This window comes from Salarias fasciatus, chromosome 1 (assembly GCF_902148845.1).
Source record: "Salarias fasciatus chromosome 1, fSalaFa1.1, whole genome shotgun sequence".
Taxonomy (NCBI): Eukaryota; Metazoa; Chordata; class Actinopteri; order Blenniiformes; family Blenniidae; genus Salarias; species Salarias fasciatus.
Genome location: NC_043745.1, coordinates 18780684 through 18792780, shown reverse-complemented (window position 1 = coordinate 18792780; position 12097 = coordinate 18780684). Strand labels below are relative to the sequence as shown.

The 12097-nt window shown below is 39.5% G+C and overlaps 1 protein-coding gene across 1 annotated transcript in view; it reads right to left on the bottom strand.

Annotated features, from left to right (window-relative positions):
- Window positions 1-12097, bottom strand: part of LOC115388994 (CUB and sushi domain-containing protein 1-like) — a 270349-nt gene that overhangs the window by 158293 nt on the left and 99959 nt on the right. The window contains exons 6-8 of the mRNA XM_030092348.1: window positions 10025-10106; window positions 5634-5758; window positions 935-1056 (exon numbers count right to left, since the gene is read on the bottom strand). Coding sequence (XP_029948208.1) covers window positions 935-1056; window positions 5634-5758; window positions 10025-10106 — 329 coding nt within the window. The remainder of the gene's footprint in view (window positions 1-934; window positions 1057-5633; window positions 5759-10024; window positions 10107-12097) is intronic.

Below are 12097 nucleotides of genomic sequence, written 5' to 3'. Positions count from 1 at the left end.
TGTGCTTGTTCCTCTCTAAAATCCCACCAGAGATTGCATAAAGAGAAAGTGAAAGGGAAGAGGAGCGAGAAGAGACACAACAAATATTAAATACAAATGTCAGACAGGGCGAACCAAACGACAGAAATGGAGAGAGCGACAAGACAGGGATGGGAAAGAGTGAAGAACAGAGGTGTAGGAAGATAGAGAGAGTAAGGGGTTAAACTATGAGGAGCGATAAAGAGAAAACAATACCCCGAAAGAATGTTTAGATGGAGAAAGCTGCGATGTTGTACCTCAGATAGATGAATTATTCATTTGCTCATAGCAGTGGCTCAGTAACAAAAGTTCCCTTCACAAAATTTGAGGAAGTGTATTGACCATGAGCTCCACAACAGCAACTGAAATCAGCCAGCAAACACAAACACATCCAAAAAAATTCAAAAACCATAGTACTTAGACTTCTTAATGCTCCATGAGCGATGTGAGCGCATTGTGTCGTAACTTCACATCTAGTTTACAGCATTTTCCTACATACTGCAGGTCAGGGTCTCTCCTTCCCTTGTTTCATTTCTCTGCAGCACTCTGGAATCTAAGTGTATACCACAGGAAGACTGTGAGCTTACTTTTTTTCTTCACTCCATAGTCACATACATAGTCACTCCAGGTGTTTTTTTTTTTTGGTTGTTTTTTTTTTTGAACGAGAACAAAGAATAGAAATAACTCAAGTATGGACGAACAATGTTTTGGACCTTGCAGAGAAGTGAATCATTTCAAAGGTCATCTGCTGGAGTGTGAGGATCATTACATTACACAGCACATGGGATTTAAACAGATTGCAGTTACATGAAATGTTTTATTGTTTTTCCTTTACCATGATTCTGTTAAAAAGACCTTTTTGATTTAAACACTTGGTGAAATAGGAGAATTAAGAAAAAGAAGAAAAAAAGCTCACCTTCCCAGAGTCCATTGCGGCGATGACCCACACACAGTGTGCATTGTTCTCATATTGAACAGGGTAATTAGGAGAAGTTATGACCCCTCTGGGCCCCCTTAGATTACTGCCACAGGTACGAGCTGCAGGGGGAGACAGCAAAAGAGAGACAGGGCGAAAAAAAGTGTTAAAAGTGATTTACGACGCAATAAAAAACATGCTTGGAGATTTCAAATGGCTTTCTACCTTAAGAAAATAGAACAGATGGAAAAAAAGATGAAGAGGTGACAGAGGAAATAATTGGGTTTAGTGTAGTCGAAAGAAAACATGTACACTGCACAGTCTGCAGGCTGTGAAAGGTATTGATCGACCAATCAGAGGTCAATGAAACTCTATAAATCAAATGAGAATTATTGTATGTATAACAACTGATTTTCCGTTTTTGAAAAAAAAAAAAACAAAAGAAAAAAAAATGTAAAAACATTGTTTAATACATGTTTTTCTCCAACGAAACCAGTTTTTTAACAGTTGCATTCTCAGAAACACTGACTTCTCAAAAGGTCAAACCTCCTAAAGTATTAGGAAAAAGTAAGTAATTTTACTTCAGCTCATTCACTTTGCAGTTTTTTTCTAATATCTACTCTGCTTTTAGCTCTTATCACAGTTCGCTGTTCAGTATCAGCTGCTACATTTCAGTTTCATTTTTCCCTGAGCGATGCTTTTACTTTGTTGATCTTTTCTACAATTTCAACAACTTCACCAAATCACTAAAGTTCATTTCTGCCATTCCTGTCACAGCAGAGACAGATCTGACGAACAGAAAGAGACATTTATTTTGGGGACTGTTAACATTATTAATTTGCGAGAAATGTAAGGGCCTTTTTGAAGTTATCACATAAGTTCATTTCAAAGAAATCAACAAGTATTAATCTATCTATCTATCTATCTATCTATCTATCTATAACACTAAAGAAAAGCATGTAAGAAAGTAAGTTATCATTTAGAAGTTAATAATATTTTATTTACTGTGACACTGCCTCAGATCTAAAAGAAACTATTTTTGGGTGACAGGAAACTATTTCAGGTCCATGAGTCAACTCACTCAACATGAATTGCCACAAAATCACTAGAATGACTTGAAACCATGAGTGAAGGGTCCATGCATGTCTGAGTTCATAGTAATCCAGCCATTAGCTCTTCAAAATGTTCGCTGTGAACCAGCCGAAACGCAGAGATGAGAGACGTTAGAGGGGCACTGAAACCAAGAGAAGGTGAGAGCTAATAATGTGAGAATGGATGAGAGAGGAAAGTGTGGAAGGAACGAGACACCAGCAGAGGAGAGAGAAAGAGAGAGAGGGGGAGAGAGAGAGAGAGGGAGGAGGACCTCAGATGACTGATCTGCCTGTTAATTAGAAAAGAGAGCCGAAACACACTGTGATACACACAGCTACACGGACACACAGAAAGACAGTCATGGCGATTCATCTCGGAGACCAGCTTCTAATTAACAGTAAAGTCTCAGCAGAGAATGAGAGAGGCTCATGGGCTTGAATCCCACGGGAGTGATCACGCCAGATAATACGATACACCACAGCTACGCTACAGACATTTTTAAACTCTGCCTGTCTACTTGTTTGTAACGGCCTACTGATCTTGTTTTCTTCTCTCTTTGTCTGTCCCTTTTTCGCTTTGTACCTCTCTACTCACAAATTATTTCAAAACACATAATATAGAATCAAACACACACTTTAAATATGGTTTGCAGCTCCATGTGTTCACCTACATCATATTCATTCATAATGTTTCGGAATGTTTTACCTTTTATTCATTGTTTTGAGGTGAACACAGCACACACACATGCATTTACTATTAATAGAAAGAGACTTTTTTTTTTCTTTTTCACACCTTGTTTTCACACCTGCCAAAAAATGTTTGCATAGAGGAGGAAGGTGGAAGAGAGAACCATGATAGAAGAAACATGGTCTGGCATAAAATGATTCAGCGATTCATGGAGACACTTTCTTAGAAAAAAATATTTCTACATTTTAGAAGTTGTGACAGTAACCACAATTTCATACTACATTTATACAGATTTACTGGATATTTCAACAGCTGTCTGACACAATGTTTAAAAATGTGGAAAAAAGTGACTATTTCATTTAATCAGAAATCACTACCTGGTGTGAAAATCAAAACCACACACACGCTTATTTTGTTGGCACTGTTATATACAAGTAGCCAGTTCATCACCGGGTCAACACAGAGAGCCAATCACAATGAAATACAAAATCTGGACAATGAGAGAAAAGCAGAGTTATCAGATAAATCAGACAGGGAGAACATTAAAACTCCAGCTGTCATGGTGAGGCAGATAATCTATGTAAAGAGCTACGTGCTTGAAATATTTTTTTTTTCCCTCTAAGATGGATAACAAGGTATGATAAAAACCTGTTACATTGGTACGAGGTCAATAATGAAATCAACAAACCACAGATTTCAGAATAATTTCTGAATAACATGTTATATTGTTCATGTCCTTGCGTGTATTTTGGAGGCTCCTTTCCCCCCCAAGTATCATGATTTCAGGAATGTGCCTGCAGTCAGGAACAGACATACAGACACATCACAGGTACACACACTCATACACATAAGCACACACACACACACACACAAAATATAACCGGATGTGACAGCGACCCTACAGTGTGTGTCTGAGCTCAGGGACTGCCTGTCCGTCACACACTCACACAACAGCTCAAGGCAAATGCCACTGCAGCCATGAGGTGTGTGACATTGTCCCTTGGATGCTTTCTGTCAATGCAAGTGAGTTTGGGGGCGCGTGGGCGTGCACACACGCACACACACACATGTTTGTGTGAACATGCTAGCTGTCAGCTATTTTTGTGGCGCAATAAACCCAACAGGGTATTGTCAGATAGCATGTGGGAAACGGCAGCCTCTGTATCACCGCTCCGTCACTCACGCTGTGCTTTAGTCCCTCAGTTAATCAATACGATGAGGCATGATATTTTTTACAAACAAGGAAACATATTTTAAATTCCATGGATATAATTTATGGCGTTTGGATCATACTTGTTTTTTTTTTTAATGTAATGTACATTTTTTAAGAGAATTCCCAGCTCATTTAAGAATTATGTCTACAAGTTTCCTAAAACTTTTGAGAGCATTTTATACTTCAACCTGGTAAGAGAGTGTTCCTGTTCTTAATCTTTCCATCAAAGTTTTTTTTATTGGCTGAGCTGTTTCTATCAAGCAGGAAAACTGCCATAAATGAGCACAAAATTTAATTGCTAACAGACTCAGAGAATTAAGAAGATATGCAAAGGTCTAGAATGGGGCTTAAGAAGTACAGCAGCTCAGACTTTGAAACATGGGAATGAGAAACTCAGGCAACAGTATAACAAAGTATAAGGTAGATGTTATTGTATGTGCATTATCATTAAAGATCCAGCATTTCTTAAAGCAACAAAATCGATACATGTGGCTGCACAGACTTGTCATAATAAAGCTTACACATCATCGTCATGTGATTCCACTGTTATCTAAGAACCATTAAAAAAACCCCATAAAAATCCAGTGTCTTGCTATAAGAGGAGCATGCAGGCTTAGTCTCATTGCTGCACCGCCTGCAGCAGCAGAGGTCCTGATTAAAGATTGGGTGGATTTCTTCTGAGTGTCTGGACCCTGTGGGCTACAATAGGAGGTAAAGTGGGTCTTTACAGTGGATGGTTTAACTCCTAGGAGGATGCAGAAGTGTCCTTGAAGAAACATTGAAGCCCTGATAAACAGGTCAGCGACCCCACTGGCATCTCCCTCGCCTCACATGTACACCAACGTGAGGCACTGTAAAGCTCTCTGCAATCATCCTGCACATGAATTAACTGGTTTTTTGTGGAGAAGTGAAAATATGCTTTTGAGCAAATGATTTTTAGTACTTTAGTCAGTATCAGGGATCATTCATCCGTTAATTTTAAGCTCTTCACCTATACTTCAGAGAATTGAATATCTAACCCATTTTAGGTTTTAAGTTGCAGTTTTGAACTGGGTGTAATGAATTTGATTGCATGGCTGCTGCTCAGTCAATTCTATCTATTTCTCTGAGCTGAAAGATCTGAGGTGAGCAAGGTCATCCATAAACGTTGTTATAAGGATGTGATGCTTTGTTTGGGTGTGCAGTATCCTATAGTATAAAAATAGTTGTAGCTGGGAGGGGCGATCCCTCCTTCATGGTGAATTAAGCTGCACTCTCACCCTATTGATTTTAAAGCGTTGCCTCAGTTTATTCATTTACGACTAAATGCTGGACTACCTGTGTTATCACAAAAAGGGATGCTATTAACACCACTGACAGCACTGCTAGAGGCTTTCCCATGAAAAACAGAGAAATGACTTCATGCAAAGCTTCAAAACTGCCGCACCTTGTTTGATTTATTGTTCTGTTTGAGAGCTCATTTCATGATGGTCACCTGTCATCATCGCAGCTGTGAAGCATGAATTAAATGTGTTATTTAGTAAAATAAATATCAATATAAACTCAATTTTTCCTTTTTTTTTTGAAAAAAAAAAGATCAAGCATAAAGCATGCTGGACAGAAGTTTGGGTTAGAAACATCTTCCCCTTTTGGTTTTTGCCATATGGCAGTGGCACAGCGCTGCTGCAGGAATACATAGCGGCACCGGGTGTGCTCGTAATAACTTACTTCTGCAGATGGGTCTGTGGTCACTCCAAGCAGCCAGGGTGTCGGTGACTCGCTGGCAGGTGATACTTTTGGACCCTTGTAGTACATAACTGTCATCACAGCTGAACTGGACACTGGAGCCGATCCTGGTTAAGGAGAGAGGACAGCAACAACACCTGTCAAGAAGGTAATAGCAGTTCCTTTGATCCCAGCTTGAAGCCACTTGATGTTGCAAGACTTGAAGAAAGTCATGAAGAGGAAAAAACAGATAAAAGATACAAAAAATAAAAAAGCCACATCAACATCTCTTATAAAGATCACATCATCATTATAGAACACCCAGCTGGAAAGTGTTGTTTTCAAAACAGTGTTTCACCTTTTTTCACACAGGACTCTTTGTCTGTCTTCCTTCTTTCACTCTCTTCTGCTCAATTTCCTCAACTCGTCGTGCCATCATTCCCTTCCCTCTCATCGTTTGTGCAGATCATTTGTGTTTTCGCATTCTTTCCAACACCCTGCTGTCCGACACGTGAGAGGGACATTCAGCCGTCTAAATGGAAGTCTGCATGGTGTCTTGTCTGCAAAGCCTAATATCTCCTCCCTGCCGACGCGCACCGCAGTCGACCACCTGGCCGAACATTCATAACAGAGAGTTCTGCTCGCTGATTGTCTCCACCCTGTTGTTAAACGCCGTAGAGTCGTACAGTCCGGCCAAGTCTCTCTCCACGCCTCGGTCACAGCAAGTCAGGCCACTGCTTCCACCAGAGCGGTGGCCTCTCCGAGGACAGTGATGACTGAAAACACCTGAAATCCTGCCGCTCGCTGTGAAATTCACAATTAGAGAGGAGAGGCTTTTTTTTCTCTCCTTGAACATTCCAATAACCTTTCCATCACAAGTGTGAATCTGGTTGATTGACAATCGGTCATTACACACAAGGTTACAGGTAGGTTGTGCATGCCTACGGAAGAAAAAAAGGAGAAGAAAGGAAAAAAAAAAGACTCATTTTCTCTACAATTGTGTTCTGATTCCATTTATCCTGTTATAGTTCATCACACTGCAATTCGGTTTCAGCTCCTGCAGCTCGATGCTTAATGATGATTAGAAAGAGACCCGTAACACACACATACGACCACGTGAATACACACATGCACAGAAATGCTCACACACTTTAATACCAACACATGCAGTAATGACCCTTCATTAAGTCAACTCCACTAATAGTGAGAAAGGTTTGTGCAGCCACAGTTGCTAATGGTACAGGAGAGCAGCAGGAACTCATTTAAAGTTTTCGTCCTGAAAATAGGCTTTGAAAATGGTAAATATGGAGCCTGCCTTGATTTCCTCTTACACACCACAGCAACTTCAGAAAAAAAACTGATGCTCGATGCATGAACCATAGGGAGAGACTATTATTTCATAATGGCTCACTCCTGATTAAATAGATTGATGTCTCCCGTTCTGCTGATTAGGTGATGGACACCACTGAGTCCACTAACCCTTTGCAGACTGGCCAACATGCTGTAATTGTATAAACGCTGTGCGTCTGTGAGGCCCGGATGTTAAAATAATGCCTTGAACTTTGACCGCAGACTTCACGGTAGGCACGGTAACTCAGGGCTATTTTAGCTTCCCAGCTGATCTTTAGACGAAAAAAGAGGACATCAGGCACATCTATTAGTAATATAAGGATCACGCAGAGCAACGGTGTTAATTTGGGAGGTATTTCTTCCTAATGAAATGATAGCTCATAGAACATGGTCTGTGCAGGAACTTTAAATGCAAATTAAAAACATTCTCAACCTTCACTTTTTGCACACAGTGTTTTCTTTCCCACTTATTTTTAATGGTGCATGCAAGTAATCTCAGCAATCCATAAAGTCCAAAGTGAAAATGTGAAAAACAGAGATACTTTTGGAATTTTGTTTAAAAAAAAAAAAAAAAAAGTACAGAAGATTAAAAACCAGAATGTTTCATTTACCACTAAAATAAACTCCTATATCAGGATGTTGCAGCAGTCCATTTGAAGCGATTATGGTTTTGAGTCATCTCAGATAAATCTCTTCAAGCTTTTTATACCTCAGTTTGAGCCTAATACCCTCACAAGCGGCCACAAATTATACGTGAAGTATTTTTGAACTTCCAGACAGACGCTTCCTGTGAAGTCCTTCCACTGCTGTCTTGCTTGGATGTTATTTGCTTCAGTTTGCTTCCGCTGGTCCGAGTTCATGCACTTTGCTGGAGGTTTTATTCTGGGACTTCTCTACATTTGGCTCCCTCCTCTGTTTGTCTTGCTCCAAAGCATTTCACACAGGCGTTTTGGTGGCAGCTTGCTGTGATTCGCTGTCTTTTTGAGTTTTTGTCTTCAAACTACAGCATGTCTTATCGACATGCCTTCAGTTTGTAAATTCGGTTACGCTAACTCCAACCGGGCTGCCGTGTCTCTTCTACACAGAGTGGATTCTACGTGGCGACTGCACCATGAAGACCTGCTCAGGCAGGAGTCTCCCATCTCCGCAGAGAACTTCTCATATACTGTTAGATTGGCTGTCGGGTTTTCGATCACCTGCCTGACCAAACCAATTGTTATTTAGTTTGGCTGCACCCTCAGTTCTGTGAGCGATACTAGTACGTCCAAATTCTGTCCGTGAGATGAGGTACTTCAAAAAAGACAAAAATAAATAAATAAATAAATAAATAAATGATGTTGGATCACCCCTCCAATGTATAACAAAGTGTGCATTCTTTCAGGACGCCCCGGTCTTCAACTCTCCAGTGACTTTGTGTTAAAACAAAGGTGATTCAACTGCACCCCTTGCTTCAGTGTCACGCAGCACATTTATTGTTTCACAAACTATCAGAAGCATTAAAAGCCTTGTGAATCATTATACCACATATTTTGATTACAGCACTATATACTCAATTAAGAATAATGGACAAGCTATTTTTTAGACCTCGCTTCAAGCTATATATCATTAGTGTAACAGATCATTATATATTATTATACTTTATATTACAGAAATTACTCATCTGAGGATAAGGAACAGTGTGTTAATATAATTTTTGAACCTTGACTCAAGATTACAAAAACGGTGACGAAGCTGAATGAAAACAGCTGAAATGGCTAAATAGAGCGTCAAATTTATGAGGCCCACATTCTTCATCTGAATAACAGACAGCACGTCATAAACCACTGTTATACACATTCACAGCAGAGGAGCTTTATCTTTGGATGTGATGACAAGCTTGTTTTCGTTGGAGGCGCCCCTGTTGTTTTCTTGCTTTTCCTCGCCGGACGCTCTGAATTGGGAAATGGGACGTTCCCCAACTGGTAACTGCCATTAACGCGGCATTGTGTGCATGTGGTGTGCTGAGTTATTGATTGTTTTTTAACACTTTAAACAGGGCAGTCTTGGTTGAGGTTAGCTTGTATTAGTTGCTAGAGATGTTACATGAAAGTTAAACTCGGGGACGTCATTTGAATCTCTGCTGGACTTTTTGGCTGTTACAACAGAGTAATGATTGTTCGGCTGTGGAGGGATAAAAGAGCCTCTGGGATCAGAGACCAGTCTTTTAACATAACAAAGTCACAAAAGAAAGGCAGTATAAACTTGTTATTCTAAATATAACTTGTTATTCTACCCCCTGACGCCCTGCAATAAAGTCCTGAAAGGAGCATCTTGATACCCCTTTAATTTTTGTATATTTATGCATGTGTGTGTGTGCGCGTGCGTTTCGTGCATCTGTATCCAGGATTTGCTAATAATTTGCTTAGCTATAGGTTCCACTGGTTGGACAGATTTGACGAGCCTGAAACATTTCATCCTTGAAAAGATCTGAAAGATAGCAAATGTGAGGTTTGTCTCATGGCGGCTGCATAAGGTGCCTCACATCTAAACAGTCAGTGCGACAACAACAACAGGTCCCCGACACACATGCATTATTTATGACGACGCATAAACCGCAAAACACTTCAGTGGCCCCACAAATGATGCAGAACTTTGGTGGAAATGTTCGCCGCTCATTGGGCGATTTCTGGAGCCAGAACTGGGACATAGTGGCACTTTCTCTCTCAGCGAGGGAGTGAAAAAGATTTCCATGAGTGGGGGCAAAGAGGAAGACGACAACACACTGTGTGTTACCAAGAAATAACCTACGATCCAAAGTGAGCCCAGAAGTCGTAATGTGTGTAAACTCAAGATAACCTTTGCAAATAGAAGCAGTCCTCGGGAGTCATGTGACCAAAAACCAGGCACACGTTTGATTTTTCCATTCAGCTTTTTCAGTGCTTCGTGCAGCACAACTGACTGTTCTTGAACTGGCAGGCTGCATTGTGCAAAATGAGAGGGTGTTTTCAAAAGAAATGTGAGTAATTAACTAATAAAAATGACAAATGAAGGAGAGGTTGACTTACTGAAAAGCAGAGCCCATCCTCTTGCCATTTTCAGGAACTCCGGGATCCGGACAAACGTCACCAGCGAGACCGCTCTGACTCACTGAAAAACAAAACAAAAAAAAAACAAAAAAAAAAACAAGCAAAAAATAAAGATCATTCTCTGCCATGTTAAGTGGTAAATTGGCATCTTGATCTGAGTTTTAAAGGCTTTAGGACCGTCTTGATATTTTTAGCCTAATGCAAATGTCATATTATGCAGACACCATTAGACTTGCCCTCAAGTGTCTTTCAGCTGAGAGATAAAGTAACAGGGAAGAAAGCATCGGAGTTATTGTCACTATAAATATCAGAAAACGTCTCAATGTGAGAAAACTGTCAGGCACTTATGGACAAATAATTGCAAGTGAGAAAAAATCCTTGACTGCTGTTGAAGATTGAAAAAGTGAGGCATTTACCTGTTGAATTTTGAAATTGATCTTTTCTTATCTGAATTAGGAACAAGTGGTACATCAGTTCTGAAATGAAACCAAGACATGTTTCTTTTTTGTGTATTTTGAAAGCACTTTTATACCTGTTTTTTCCAAATGGTCTTTTTTGACATCTGAATGTGGAGTGTTCTTGAAGGAAATATAGAAAACACAAAGTATCCTACGATGAGTGATAAAATTCAATATCACGAACGACGGCTATCACGAACCAATATGCTTTGCAGTGAAAAAAACAGATCATCTGTTTCTGGGCTGAGAGTTTATTATTTATGAGGTTGTCAAAATGGCATTAACGACAGAAAGAACAACAATAATAATAATTTATTATTAACATTATCATCACACATTTCATATAAAATCCATAAATCTTCTACAGGCATATGAATAAGTTCAAACTACCACCTCAGTATATTTCATTTTTCCACTGAAGACCATTGAATTTTTCTTTGCTGGGTCTAAATTAAAGCGTTCTCAGAACAGACCATTTATTCACTGGAAAGCCCTGCGATGTGATTTTGAGTGGACATCAAGCAAATCTGTTTCTCAGTGTGAGAACACTCAAATGTCCTGGGTTAAAAACCGAAACATCAGGTCCATCGAGAGCCGCAGTAAGTCCTGACTGACTGTCGGCCAGCATGCACAATAAAATAATCAAACTGGGACCTTGCAGGCAGCCATGCAGAAAATAAGCAAAAACCAACCGATGCTGATATATCACCATATTCTCAAAGTTTTATTTCCCTTCCCTCTTTAACCTCAACAGTTTGATTGCACAAAACCTGACAGCCCAAAGTCTCACTGCTACATTTGATTACGTCCTCTTCCTTATTTCAAAGCCTGTTTTTTTTCCACCAATGCAAGAGAGATAAAGTCCTGCGTTTCCTGTCCGTGACTGACGCAGAGACCTAATTCACGCCTTTGTTTCATCATTATTGTAGCTTTTTTCAGCACGCCACATGCTTGACTTCTTTGACTTCAAATGATTCGCGATGCTGCAGCTGGAATTTAAACTACATCCAGAACAGTTGAGCCCATTTACCTGGAGGCAAATTTCACTGATAGCTGAATAACGGAGGAATGCTACAGCAAATATTGGAAGTAAACATGTTACAAAAGTTCACATTATTGTCGTCATTGTTTCTATCCTTAATGGTTAAAATTGTTGTATTTTAGCGACTCCTCTAGTATCTTTCTCGTTTTAATACTTTCGCTGAACAAACAACACATAGTGGAGAGTTTTCTTCTTTCTCCTTTTCTTGTAATTCTATATTATCAGAACTGTATCAGGATTCGTGGAACAAATACTGATGCAACAGATGACATAACAGAAGTACCAAAGAATGATAAGGAGTTCAGACATCAGGGAAACTGCCTTGAAAAACAAACAAGAACAAAACATGCATTCAATAAGAAGAAAATCACCATGATGAACATTGACAATATCTTCGTTGCAAGATGCATTAATATGAGTGGGTGTTTTAATGTGAATTCATACGTACACTGAAGTCACTCATATATTTGCACTATGTTTTTTGTCTTTTTCTTTAGTTCTTTTGTCTTATAAAAGGGAGATAACTATATACGTATATACGTATATACATAT